Source organism: Lipotes vexillifer, unplaced genomic scaffold (assembly GCF_000442215.2).
Source record: "Lipotes vexillifer unplaced genomic scaffold, Lipotes_vexillifer_v1.1 scaffold90, whole genome shotgun sequence".
In the NCBI taxonomy this organism is placed as follows: Eukaryota; Metazoa; Chordata; class Mammalia; order Artiodactyla; family Lipotidae; genus Lipotes; species Lipotes vexillifer.
This window is the reverse complement of record NW_006782310.1, coordinates 4,789,535-4,804,323: the sequence shown is the minus strand read 5'-3', so window position 1 is coordinate 4,804,323 and position 14,789 is coordinate 4,789,535. Positions and strand designations below refer to the sequence as shown.

The following is a 14,789-nucleotide window of genomic DNA, read 5'->3' as shown; positions in this document are numbered from 1 at the left end:
TGTGCAGACACACTGGTGTTTAAGGGATTTTTAATTACCCCTTGGTAAATACAGTTTCTCCCAGGAGGAGGGTTCTAAGCCTGGCAAACCCCGCCCCGCCTCCGGCCCAGACCCAGGGGGCACGCCCCCCGACCGCCTCTCCAGGGCGCGTCTCTTCCCCGCCCCTTCCGCTCGGCTTCAGCAGAGCCTGTTCGGTGGGCGGGGCGTGGGTAGGCCGTGACGTCACTGCCGGCTGGTCGCCATCTTGCTGGTTTGCGGCCGATCTTGGAAGTGGCGGCAGCAGTGGTGAGGGCGTGGGGCAGGGTGGGGTGAGGGGGCGAGGCCGCGGCGGGGGCGGTGAAACTCTCCTCCCCCTCAGCCCCACCGCGTGGGACGGCGTGAGCGCGGTATCGGAGGGATGTCCGCCTTCTCTGAGGCGGCGCTGGAGAAGAAGCTGTCGGAGTTGAGCAACTCGCAGCAGAGCGTTCAGACCCTGTCCCTGTGGCTAATCCACCACCGCAAGCACTCGCGGCCCATCGTCACAGTGTGGGAGCGGGAGCTGCGGAAAGGTTAGTCGGCCGCGCCTCTCGGCCTCTCCCCGCCGCTCCCTGCCGCTCCCCGCCACCCGGCCAGTTCCCTGGCATCCCCGGGACCACCCCCTCCTTAGGAGCCCCACTCCCCTAGCGACCCCAACTCCCGGCTGCCCCGCACGCCGCCTCCCCAGGGCCCCGGGCTTCCTGGCGTCGGTGGTCTGCGGGCCCGGAGGAGCGGCGTGTACTGCGCTTCCCGCGAAGTCGACGTTTAGTAGGTGTTGTTGAAGAAGGTATTGTATAAAGGATTAACATTTCTATTGGTTTAACGCGGAAACAGTAGCCGGGGGCTCAGCACTCCGCACCTAATTACAGTCAGAAATTTAGGCAGTCATGTTTTTTCGTTGGGTACATTATAATGGAGGATAGAGGGGAAAGATTGGTATGGGGAGATACTTCCATTATTTCTATAACACATCAACTCAAACTTGTAAAATTAAGGGGAATCATAGTTTTAGAGCTGGGGAGTGTAAAATAAGATGCGTGATGCAATGGAAAGAACTCTGAATTTGTAGATTTTAGAGGAGATGGATAGGGAGATTTCTTAATTTCTGGATTGCAAGTGCCTCACCTGAAAATGAGGGAATTAGATTAAGTTGCTCTAAGGTCCTTTCTTGCTCTATGATTACATGCCTCTAGGGCAGCGTCTTTATTTTACAAGCATTCTATAGTGCTCCTGTAAATGAAGTTAACTTTTTTTCAGCTGTAGTCTGCTGTCACTAAAATATCTAGAAGAATCATTTCACTACTGCAGAGCAGATTTATCCGTAAGAACTGATTGTATGATGGTACGACTGAAAATTAAAATATTTCATTTGCTTAGTCTGAATTTGTACCTTAGTTCTTATTTCATTCGATAAAGAGAATGGGCACTCTTAATTGTTGTTTCAGACATCCTGATGTACCTGATATGATGGTTATTATTAGTTGTTTTAACAAGCCATTATTAATCAAGTAGATGCTTGTGTACTGATCCATATGAAAGCCACATGATGATTAATATCAGAGCCAAAATGTGGCATTGGCTATATAGAGTGGAGACATTCTGCATGTTTTCTTGTGTATTTGCTTGTGGTTAATCCCTTAGAACAGTGGTCCCCAACCTTTTTGACACCAGAGACTGGTTTCATGGAAGACAATTTTTCCATGGACCTGGGGGGGAGCAGGATGGTTTGGGGATGATTCAAGGGCATTACATTTATTGTGCACTTTATTTCTATTATTACGTTGTAATACCTAATGAAATAATTGTACAACTCACTATAATGCAGAATCAGTGGGAGCCCTGAGCTTGTTTTCCTGCAACTAGATGGTCCCATGTGGGGGTGATGGGAGACAGCGATACCCTAAGTGTTGCTTATGTCCAGTCTACTCTGTAAGATGCAGCTTAATTGTCACTTGCCACTCACTGATAGGGTTTTGATATGAGTCTGCAAGCAGTTGATTTATTATGGTCTCTGTGCAGTCAAACCTCTCTGCTAATGATAATCTGTATTTGCAGCCGCTCCCCAGCGCTAGCATCACCGCCTCAGCTCCACCTCAGATCACCAGGCATTAGATTCTCATAAGGAGCATGCAACCTAGATCCCTGGCATGCACAGTTCACAGTAGGGTTCGTGCTCCTATGAGAATTTAATGCTGCTGCTGATCTGACATGAGGTGGAGCTCAGGTGGTAATGCGAGTGACAGGGAGTGGCTGTAAATACAGATGAAGCTTCGCTCACTTGCCCACTGCTCACCTTCTGCTGTGCAGCCCAGTTCCTAACATGCCATGGACCAGTACCAGTCTGTGGCCCAGCAGTTGGGGACCCCTGCCTTAGAATAAGTTGATGTAGAGCCCTATTTTTCACTTCATATGTAAGTGTATGTGTATTGGCTCTCATGGAGGAATTCACCTGTGAGTGGCCTAAAAGGTTTGAGAAACACAGATATAAATGTCTGGCAAATAGCTGTGAACTTTGAGAAGGCAGGAATTGTCTTTGCTTTTCTACCTTACTAGATATGAATATCAGCAATAGGTCTATATTTGGGGGTGGGGTGGGGAGGGAAGAAAGAGCATAAGGATTGGTACCCAAATTGTTCTTAAGAACTACCACAAATCAGTAGAAAAATGGCCATACTGTTAAAGGCATTTTACATAAGCGGAAACCTGAAAGGCCGATAAATGATACTCAATCTTACTAATCAAGAAAAAATAAATCAATGAAGTACCACTTTAGACGCTTTGGTTTGCAAAATTAAAATTATGGTAGGAAATGCCCTGCCAGTCCAGTGGTTAGGACCCGGCATTTTCACTGCCTGGGGCCTCAGTTCGATTTCTGGTTGGAGAAGTAAGCTCCCGTGGGGTACAGCCAAAAAAAAAAAAGGAAAAAAGGTATGACAGTACCTAGGATTGGTGAGGATGACAGGAAACAAGAACTCTCTTACACTGCTGATTGTAGTGTAAAAAAGGAGATGAACTTAGCAACCTCTAAAGAAGTTGAAGATATATGTCCTTTGGCCTACCAGTTCATGAATATATCCTGGAAACTCAAGAAATTAGGTTTATTGTAGCCTCTTAATAACAAAATTAGATAAACACTTTAAACATCTCAGTAGTTAGAGTATTGACAAATATATTTTGTCTTTCATACAGTATAATATAATACTGTCCAGCAGTTTTTGTGAATGGACTAGAGCTGCATGAAACAACATGACATGAATGTTGGGCTAAGAAAGCGAGGTGCAGACCAGTATGCTATATAGTGAAAGTTTGAAAACATGCAGAACAATACTCTATATTGTTTACAGATATCTGTAGCTAGAACATGCATAGAAATGATTAACACCATAGTCCAAGATAGTGGCTACCATAAGGAAGAGAGGGAATGAAAATGGATCTGTATTAGCTTATAGTATATATATATGAAACACTTTTTGAAACAAATGGAAAATGATAAGATGTTCTATTAGATGAGTTTGGGGATGTTTTTATATGTTAAAATGTTTCATAAATAGAATTAAAGGCATATAAATAGATGCTTTAGGAGGAGAGTAGTGTTGGGTGATGATGGTGATGATAGAAATGGTAGTGGAGGTGATGATCATGCTGCTGCTGCTGCTGCTGCTGCTGCTGCTGCTGCTGCTGCTGCTGCTGCTGCTGCTGCTGCAGTTCTCAGTGTGCTCTGGGCTTTTCTGCCAAGGGTTTCCATTCCTTGACACATGATTGTGCCTTTGTAGGGTGTAGCCATTATGTCCTCCCCATTCTCTGCAGTTTTGCTCATCAACTTGAGGATCCTCTCTTTCCTTTAGCATAATGATAGTGACAGTAATTTACTGAGTACGAGGCATTGTTTTAGACATCTTACTGTGATATCTTGACTCCTCACATTATCTCTGCAAAGTAAGTATTTTTGAAAGGAATTGATCAAATTTGAAATGTCAAGAAATTAAGGAAAATTAGTTGAACATTTTGTATTAAGCTAGGCATTCTTTAGTTTCTTGAAGTGTTCTTGAAGTGTTCAAGCCCTTCTTGAAGTGTTTAAAGAAGACAAAAATGTGACATTGGTAGGAAAAATTACTGCTCAAAATATGAGAATGAGTAGGTAAAATGATACGTCAGATCATGCAGTTGTGACGATTTCCCCTTTGTCTACTTTTCTTATTTTTGTCTCCTTTAAAGAAAGATAATTTCTTTTTGGAGGGATATACCCCATGGCCCTTATGAAGATCAAAGTAGCTATAATTTCCCTGATAAATGTGATAGAGTGTAACCAAAAACATAAGTGACCATTTTGTTGTTTTGTAACAGCTCTATTGAGTTATAATTAAGATACTGTACAATTTACCCATTTGGTTTTTAGTATATCATATATTGTAAAACCATCACCACAATAAATTTTAGAACATTTTCATAACCCATGCCTTTTAGCCATCATTCCCGCTTCCCCACCTCTAGGCAACCACTAATTTACTTTGTTTCTATATATTTACCTTAAATGGAATCATATGATATATAGTCTTTTGTGACCAGGCTTCCTTTGGTTAGGATAATATCCTCTAGGCTCATTCTTGTTGTAGCATGTATTTAGTACTTCATCCCTTTTTATGGCCAAATAATAATCCATTGTATGCATTTATCCATTCATCAGTTGATAGACATTTGGGTTGATTCCACTTTTTGACTATTATGAACAATACTGCTATGAATATTTGTGTACAGGTTTTTGTGTGGATGTGTTTTAATTTTTCTTGGATATATACCTAGGAATAGAATTGCTAGGTCATATATGAACTCTACATTTAATGTTTTGGGGAGTTGCCAGACTGTTTTCCACAGTGACTGCATCATTATACATTCCTGCCTGCAGTGTATGAGGGTCCAATTTCTCCACATCTTTAACAACACTTATTATTATCTGTCTTTTTGATTATAGACACCCTGTTGGGTGTAAAGTGTCTTGTGGTTTTGATTTGTGTTTCCCTGATGACTGATGATGTTGAGCATATTTTCATTTGCTTATTGGCCATTTGTATGTCATCTTTGGAGAACTGTCTATTCAGATCCTTGCCCATTTAAAAATTGCATTGTCTTTTTTTTTTAATTTTAGAATTTTATTTTTTTTATTCAGCAGGTTCTTATTAGTTGTCTTTTATTATTGTGTTCTTTTATTTTTTTAATTTATTTTTACATCTTTATTGAAGTATAATTGCTTTACAATGGTGTGTTAGTTTCTGCTTTATAACAAAGTGAATCAGCTACACATATACATATATCTTTATGTATTTTACATACAAGTCTGTTATCAGATCCATGACGTACAAATATTTTCTCCCATTCATTGGGTTGTCTTTTCACTTTCTTAATACTGTCTTTTGAAGGTGATTGTTTTAAACTCTGAACTACTCAGTAGTGGGCTGAATTATAAATTAGCCCACTAATTAAATTATATGTTGCATTAATTGCTGTAGAAATATCATCCATGAATGTACCAGAATTTACGAAACAACACTGACAGGCTCTTTCCTACATGCAAGTACAAGAACAACAAATCTCTGCAAGAGTTGTAGAAAGAGAGTAGATAGGAGGAAGTTCTTTGCAGTTGATTAGAGTTGCTGCTTTCAGTAGTCTAGTTGATTGAGTCCTTTACACTTGCCTCTTGTATGTTATTCATATTTGAGTCTTAACAAAATCATAATTGTCTCAGCCCTTTAGAGTATGTTAATTCACTCTGTATTTATTATCTTATATATATCTAGCATTGGATATATTCCAGTAATAAAGCAACGTGTTTTTTGGTTTTGTTTTGTTTTGGCCATGCCGCGTGGCTTGCGGGATCTTAGTTCCCTGACCAGGGATTGAACCCAGGCCACAGCAGTGAAAGTGCCAGGTCCTAACCACTGGACCGGCAGGGATATATTTATATGTCAAATGTATTTCAATTAAAAAAATAAATAAAAAGAAACAAAGTTGGTCCCTGCCCTCATAGAATTTGTAGTCTCATGGGGAGGGCAAACAATGAACAAGAAAATTGTAAATATAAATTTTGTATTAAGTGCGTTTAAGGGAGGAGAACCTTAAGTAGTTAGATGGTGAGGGAAATGATCTCTGTAAGGTGACCTTCAATTAAAGACCTCTCTGAACCAGCTATGCCATAAGTGGGGAGGAGGTATTCAGCTACTGGGATATGTGAAGATGCTGAGGCAAGAAATAGCTTGGAATGCAAAGAGCCAAACCTGGGAATGTTCAGCCCTTGAGTGCTCGTTACTGTTTTTCCCCAACTGGCAACAATTAAAATATTAAAATGCCTAAAGTTTAGATTTTCCTTCTATTTGTAATCACTTGTTAAAATCAGTACTTTGTTATCAATAAACTGTATTAGACATCTTTCAGGGAACTAATTATCACTTTATATTGTATTATAGACTGGGGGGTTATGTGTTGGTTATGAAGTAGATAGTGGGTTCCTCTAGGTGGTTTTTTTCCAAGTTTTAGCCTGCATAATCTCAACATACTGCCTTTGATAAAGGTTCTTAAATATGTCGAATTAACATTTATATTCATGAATATGGCTTTAGGTTTGTAAGTGGTGCTAAAATAAGTATATTCTTAGATACTCTATTTGGTTTTAGAAAAATACAAAAGGTTAAAGAACATTTTTCATCCTCCTTAAAAACATGTAGCCATATAAATCCTTAAAACGAAGAGATTCTGTTTTTGAATTGACAATTCAGTGGCTTTTATATTGTCTAATACTGTTATTTTGGACAATACTATACTTTTTTGTAGTTAGAATTAAACAAGTAAGTTAGACAGTGTTTATATTTTGTTAATACACTAAGAATTTGTTTTTCTCAAATCTGTATGACTTTTATGCACCTCAGTGTAGTCATCATCCAGCTGTAACAGTTATATTCTTTGTTAACAACTTTAAAAAAGTTAATTTCTTGAAATATCATCAAATATCCAGCTAGTATTTGTTTCCTTGATTGATTGTCTCACATTTTTAAAATTTTAGCCAGTTATTTGAATCAGGATGCAAGTAAAGCTTCTTCATTGCATTTGATTATTATATTTAAGTTCCTTTACATCTATGGATTCCCTCTTTTATTTTAACTTTATTCTTTGAAAAAATCATATTGGTTGTTCCATAGATATTCTCAGGGTCTAGACCAGAGATTATCAACTGTATGATTAAAGGATCCCTTTATTTTTGTAAAAATTATTAAAGGCCCCTGATCTTTCATTTATGTGGTTTATATTTATTGGGAGTTATATTAGAAAGTGAAACCTTGAAAAATATTTATTTAATAACTATTATTTTAAAACTGTGGTACTAAATTGATTTTATGTTAACATAAAATGACATTTTAAATGAAAAATAACTTAAAAATATTAGAGAAAGGAGTGATTGTTTTACATTTTTGCAAATCTTTGTCTGTCTTAATTAAAGACAGCTGAATTCTCATGTCAGCTTTTCCATTCAGTCTTCTTGTGATGTATATCACATAACCGCAGGAATATACCACTGTACACAGGTGAGAGGATGAGAGCGAAAAAGACAAATAATGTCTTAGTATTATTGTGAAAATAGTTTTGAGTTCATGGACTCCATGAAAGGGTTTTGAGGACCCGCCAACAATTCACAAAACAGATACTAAGAGGGCTTCCCTGGTGGCACAGTGGTTGAGAGTCCACCTGCTGATGCAGGGGACACGGGTTCGTGCCCCGGTCCGGGAAGATCCCACATGCTGCGGAGCGGCTGGGCCCATGAGCCGTGGCCGCTGAGCCTGTGCGTCCGGAGCCTGTGCTCCACAATGCGAGAGGCCACAACAGTGAGAGGCCCGCGTACCGCAAAAAAAAAAAAAAAACAACAAAAAAAAAGATACTAAGAGCTAGGCCATTTCCTATTATTGGTAGTTAGATCAAGAGGCTAGCAGCACACATTGCTTTGCCTTAAGCAGACATATTCCCTCCAAAATGTTAATTCCTACTCAGTGTGAACTTAAACCAAATTTATGAAATTTCCCTTTGGGTTATAATATAATTTTCTTTAGGTTCTCTTTCCTATAACATACAGCTTTTTAAAAAATCGATGATTTGATGTTGTTTTTACGGCTCCAAAATTTAAGGAAATTATCCTTAAATTTCTAATAAAAATAAAGGTGTGTGCCTACATTAAACAAACATAATTATAGTTCATAATTTTACAAGTGTATTTTTGAATAAAATGAAATTTTCATTTGGTATGTAAAAGTTTCTCCTGTTGGTTTCCTTTACTCAGCAAATACCTATTGAGCTCCTGCTTTGTTGCTAGACCAAGGATGATTCAGTGGATAAGGGAGACATAGCTTACATATCAGTCAGGGCAACAGACTCTGCTAAATTAGTAACTTCATAGTGATACAAAGAGAAATATCAATATAATTGGGAAACTAGCTTAGTTTAGGCAATCAGGGAGGGCTTCTTTGATTTGAGATTTGAATTTACTAGGAGCTAGTACAAAGTATGTAGACATAGTTTTTACTGTTGCTTTAATCGTTTGAATGTCGTTTTATGTCAAACAAAGGTTATTTGACATTTTAAATGTAACATTTCAGTTCACAACTCCTTTTTGGAACTAGACAGGATAATAAAGTAAATATTTTAGGTAGACTTTTAATGTTTTATGTCTGCAAAGAACTTTAAGTGATTTAAGATTTTAAAAATCCTTTTGTTTGTAAAAGTGTATGAAGAGGATTATAATAATGAATTATTTATGTAGTCACCTTGCAGACATCTAGGTTATTTGGTCATTTTTGGTTCTCTTGGCTTTTATCAGGTACCTGTTAGTCTTGTTCTTCTTCTTCTTTTTCTTTTTTTCTTGCGGTGCGCGGGCCTCTCCCTGTTGTGACCTCTCCCGTTGCAGAGCACAGGCTCCGGATGCACAGGCACGAACCTGTGTCCCCTGCATCGGCAGGCAGACTCTCAACCACTGCGCCACCAGGGAAGCCCTCTTGTTCTTCTTTTTATAGCTTTTCCTTAGTCCCTTTTATATCTATAATGACTGAGAAACTAAGAAAAAAATTACCATTCTATATACTTTCCAGGTGTATTTTTTAAAATATAGTATATTTTAGTAGGTAGTAACATGCATGTAATACGAAATTGAAAAGTCACAAAGGCTCCTTTCCACTCTTCTCCCCCCCACCCATTTTCCTTACCCAGAATCAATCTGTTAAGTTTATTCTTCCAGAATTTTCTATGCATATATAGTCATCTACATATGTTACAGTTTCTTTCTCTCTTTCATGTTTAGACAAATGGTTGCATATTATATAGATTTCTCTGTGCTTTTGCTTTTCTTTTTAATATATCTTTCAGATTATAATGTATTTATATATATGATGTTGCCTCAGTTTAAAAAATGACTGCACTGTATTCCATTTTATGGTTGCACCAAAATTTATATAACTGTTACTCTATTGATGAACATTTAGGATGTGTCAGTTTATCTTACAGTTTATAAGTATTAATTTATGTTACTAAATATTCTTGTTATTTTCTTAACGGTTTCAGCTGATAGAAGTGGTAGGCATTGGTTTATCACACCATTTTTTTAAGTTCTTTTTACCTCCACCCATTTGAAATGCCTCCTTTAACATACACTCAGTTTTCATATATATTTGGCATATTTGTAGACTGTCATTCTGCTCCATTCATCAGACTACTCATGTATCACTGTCACACACTTTATTATGTTTTCACATCTGGTAGGACATCCCGCTCCAACCCCCCGCCAGCCTGCAAATTGCTCTTCTTTTTTTTTCCCCAGAGTTTTCTTGTGTCTTCTTGTTTTGTTTTTCCATATAAACGCTAGAATCAACTTGTCATTTGCAAGAAAAAAATTATTTTGGTATTTTATTAGCTCAAAGAGAATTCACATCTTTTTCTTTTTTTCCTTTCTGCATGGCATGTGGGATCTTAGTTCCCTGACCAGGGATTGAACCCATGCCCCCTGCAATGGAAGCTCAGAGTCTTAACCACTGGACTGCCAGGAAATTCCTGAGAATTTACATCTTTATGATGGCTAATCTTCTTAGGCTGAGAACTGTGCAGTCTTATTCTAAATGTATTTGTTGTAATTGTTTAAGTAAGTGGTTCTCAAACTTGTTCAGGTATTAGTTCATGATGCCTTGTAAAGCCCTGTGAAGACAAAATGCACATTTAAGTTTACAGTAACTGTATAACTTTGCACTAAATGTATCTCATTTAATTCTAGTACAGGCTAATAGAAGAAAGTGTCAGAGGATTGTCATGTTATGCAAAAGCACTTAAAACTGAAAACATTTACATTCATTAAGTTTTTTTTTTTTTTTTGTAAATTGGGAAAATGGTTTGCATTGGTTGATTTTTGTGATGACATTTTGGTCCAGTTCAAGGAATATTCTTCTTCAAGAGCATGGTTTAAAAACCTTATCTATTTATGAATGGATGAACAAGATGTACATATATGCAATGGAATACTACTCAGCCATAAAAAGAATGAAATAATGCCATTTGCAGCAACATGGATGGACTTAGAGATTGTCATACTAAATGAAGTAAGTCAGAAAGAGAATGACAAATGCCATATGATATCACTTGTATGTGGAATCTAAAACATAACACAAATGAACCTATCTATGAAACAGACTCACAGACCTAGAGCATAGACTTGTGGTTGCTAAGGGGGGCGGGGGAGGGATGGACTGGGAGTTGAGGGTTAGTAGATGCAAACTATTATATATGGAATGGGTAAACAACAAGGTCCTACTGTATGGCACAGGGAACTATATTCACTATCCTGTGATAAACCATAATGGCAAAGAATATAAAAAAGAATGTATATATGTGTATAACTGAATCACCTTGCTGTATAGCAAAAATTAACACAACATTGCAAATCAACTACACGACAATTAAAAAAAACCCTTGTCTATTTAATTCAACATGCTGTTTTCATCTCTTTAGTATTGGAATAAATCATAATGTGTGTGGTATTCTATTTTATAGATTATTCTTTTAAACAAGGAGGTTTGGGTAGTTAAGGAGCATAGTTTTCCTGAACTATCAAAAAATTCAGTTTTCTTAGTAGAAAATCATGAGTTATCTTGAAGAGCACTTGTGATGGTGAATTTTATGTGTCAAATTGACTGGGCCACAGGTGGCTTTAGATATTTGGTCAAACAGTATTTTGGGTATGTCTGTGAAGATGTTTCTGGCTGAAATAAAACATTTTAATCTGTAGAGTGAGTAAAGCAGGTTGGCCTTCTTAATGTTGATGGGCCTCTTTCAGTCAGTTGAAGGCTGGAATAGAACAAAAAGGCTGATGCTTCTGTGAGTAAGAGGGAAACTTGTCCTGCCTGACTGCCTTCTTTCCTGCCTTTGGACTTAAAGTGAAACATGGGCTCTTCCCAGATCTTGAGTCTGCTTTCTGATAAGTGCTATGCCGTCAGCTCTCCTGGGTCTCCAGTTTGCTGACTGCAGATCTTGGGACTTGACAGCCTCTATAATCACATGAACCAGTTCCTTATAATATCTTTCTGTGTATGCACACACACCTTATTAGTTCTGTTTCTCTGGAAAACCCTGAGTAATGTATATATAATCCAGATTTACAACAATTTAATTAGTAAATCAACTAATACTTAATGTGGATTTAATCCAAGTTATTGTTTTAGAATTTTTAAAATGCAGTTGATGTGCTATATAACTAGCACATAGAAAACGCTTAATGATTAAGAATAATTTCACTTTATATATTTATTTTTTAAATTTTTAAAAATTTATTTTTTTGGCTTCGTTGGGTGTTCATTGCTGTGCATGGGCTTTCTCTAGTTGCAGCGAGTAGGGGCTACTCTTCGTTGCAGTGCACAGGCTTCTCATTGCAGTGGCTTCTCTTGTTGAGGAGCACGGGCTCTAGGCACGTGGGCTTCAGTAGTTGTGGCACGCGGGCTTCAGTAGTTGTGGCTCACAGGCTCTAGAGCGCAGGCTCAGTAGTTGTGGCACATGGGCTTGGTTGCTCCGCAGCATGTGGGATCTTCCCAGATCAGGGATTGAACCCGTGTCCCCTGCATTGGCAGGTGGATTCTTAACCACTGTGCCACCAGGGAAGTCCCACTTTATATATTTATAATTGACACTTTAGGTGTAATTTTTGCTTTCTTCCATCAATATGCTGATGATTCAATATTCTTTTTTTTTTTTTTAACAGTCTCAGTGTCCCTGTATTTCTTGAGCACCTCAAACTCAGCATGTACAACACAACACTTTGTCATCTTTCCTCACTCTTGTCCCACTTCCTTGTTACTCTTCCTGTATTTCCTATTTGAGTGAAAGGGATTACTGTCTACCAGTTGCCTAATTTCAGAACTTCAAGATTATCTTGACCCCTCTCTTTATACATGCCTCACCTGCAGCTTTTTTATTGCTATTTTAGCAGTATTCTGTTTGTCTCTGCTATCCCATCCCACTGCCCAGCTCATCTTTTACTAGCACTCTTGCAGTAATCCTACTCCTAGGTATATATTCCGAAGAATTGAAAGTAGGTATTCAAGCAAATACTATACAAGGATGCTCATAGCAGTGTTATTCACAGTACTCAAAAGGTGGAAACAACCTGAACGTCCATTAGTGGATGAATAGATTTATGTGGTATATCCATGCAATGAAATATTATTCAGCCATAGAAAGGAATGAAATACTGATTCATGGTACAATGTGGATGAATCTCAAAAACATATGAAGTGAGGACTTACCTGGTGGTCCAGTGGTTAAGAATCCTTCTGCCAGTGCAGGAGACATGGGTTTGATCCATGCTCCAGGAAGATCCCATGTGCTGCAGCACAACTAAGCCAGTGTGCCACAACTACTGAGCCCATGCTTTAGAGCCCATGAGCTGCAACTACTGAGCCTATGCACCACAACTACTGAAGCCTGCATGCCTAGAGCCTGTGCTCCTCAACAAGAGAAGCCACTGCAATGAGGAGCCTGAGCACCACAACGAAGAGTAGCCCCTGCTTGCTGCAACTAGAGGAAGGCTGTGTGCAGCAACAAAGGCCCAACAGCAGCCCAAAAAAAAAAAAAAAAGGAAAAATGAAGAGAAAGAAGCCAGTCACAAAAGGTCGCATATCGTAGGATTTCATTTTATATGAAATATCTGTTGAATACCAATAGAATAGATGAATCCACAAAGAGAGAAAGTCGTTGCCAGAGACTGGGGGGAGAAGAGTAATGGGAAATGAATGTTTAATGGGTATGAGGTTGTCTTTGGGGGTGACAAACGTGTTTTGGAAATAGATGTAGGTGATAGTTGCACAACTATATGGTAAATGCTCCTGGATTATACACTTTAACATGGTTAATTTAATGTAATGTGAACTTTCTCTCAATTAAAAAAAAGATGATATAGGGAATTACCCAGCGGTCCAGTGGTTGAGAATCCGGGCTTTCATTGCCAAGGGCACAGGTTCGATCCCTCATTGGGGAACTAAAATCCCACAAGGCTCACAGTGTGGCCAAAAAAATAAATAAATAAAAATATAAAAATAAAAAAAGGTGGGGCTTCCATGGTGGCGCAGTGGTTGAGAGCCCGCCTGCCAATGCAGGGGACACGGGTTCGTGCCCCGGTCTGGGAAGATCCCACATGCCGCGGAGCGGCTGGACCCGTGAGCCATGGCTGCTGAGCCTGCGCGTCCGGAGCCTGTGCTCCGCGGCGGGAGAGGCCACAGCAGTGGGAGGCCCGCGGGCTGGGGGAAAAAAAAAAAAAAAAGTGATATAAACATATTGCACTTTTATGTGTCTTTATATTGTTGTCACAAACTGCATTTTTTGTTTTTGTTTTTTTTTTTGGCTGCGTAGTGCACCATTTGCAGTATGCAGCATGCGGGGTCTTAGTTCCCTGACCAGAGACTGAACCTGGGAACCTGGGCCTCCTGCATTGGGAGCGTGGAGTCTTAACCACTGGACCACCAGGGAAATCCCACAAACTACATCTTATATATGCTGTGTGCCCATCATCAGACTTATTATTATTTTATACATTTCTATTTTAATTCACATAGGAAACAAAAAGAGAAGTTACCAACCAAAAAATAAAGTAATACTGGCTTTTATATTTACTTATGTAGATACTTTACTGATGTTTGTTATTTCTTTATACGGCTTCTAGTTACCATCTAATGTCCTTTCATGTCAGTCTGAAGGACTCTCTTTAGCGTTTCTTGTAGGAGACATCTACTACCAATAAAGTCCTTCAGGTTTTGTTTACCTTGAAATGTCTTAATTTCTTCTTCAGTATTGAAGGGTAATTTTGCCAGATTTAAAATTCTTGGTCAACATTCCCCACCTCACCCCCACCCCCAGGGGTTTAAATATGGCATCTCATAGCCTTCTGTCCTCCACAGTTTGATGAGAAATTGTTAATTTTATTGAGGCTCCCTTGTGTTTACATGACAATGAGCCGCTAATTGCTGCTTTCAAAAATTCTCTGTCTTTGTCTTTGGACAGTTTGATTATAATGTTTCTCAGTGTGGGTCTCAGTTATTCCTACCTGGAGTTCATTGAGCTTCTTAGATTCGTAGATTCATGCCTTTTTTAAAATTTGGGGAGTTTTTGGCCATTATTTCTCCAAATATGCACCCTCTTCTCTTTCTCAGACTCCTATAATGTGTGTTTGTTAGCTTGGTGGTGTCCCACAGGTACATTTCACTCTGTTCTCT

The 14,789-nt window shown here is 38.8% G+C and overlaps 1 protein-coding gene across 1 annotated transcript in view; it reads left to right on the top strand.

Moving 5' to 3' along the window:
- Positions 1-241: 241 nt before the first annotated feature.
- Positions 242-14,789, top strand: part of RPRD1A (regulation of nuclear pre-mRNA domain containing 1A) — a 71,945-nt gene continuing 57,397 nt past the window's right edge. The window contains exon 1 of the mRNA XM_007455205.1: positions 242-548. Within this exon, the coding sequence (XP_007455267.1) occupies positions 398-548 (151 nt within the window). The 5' untranslated portion in view covers positions 242-397. The remainder of the gene's footprint in view (positions 549-14,789) is intronic.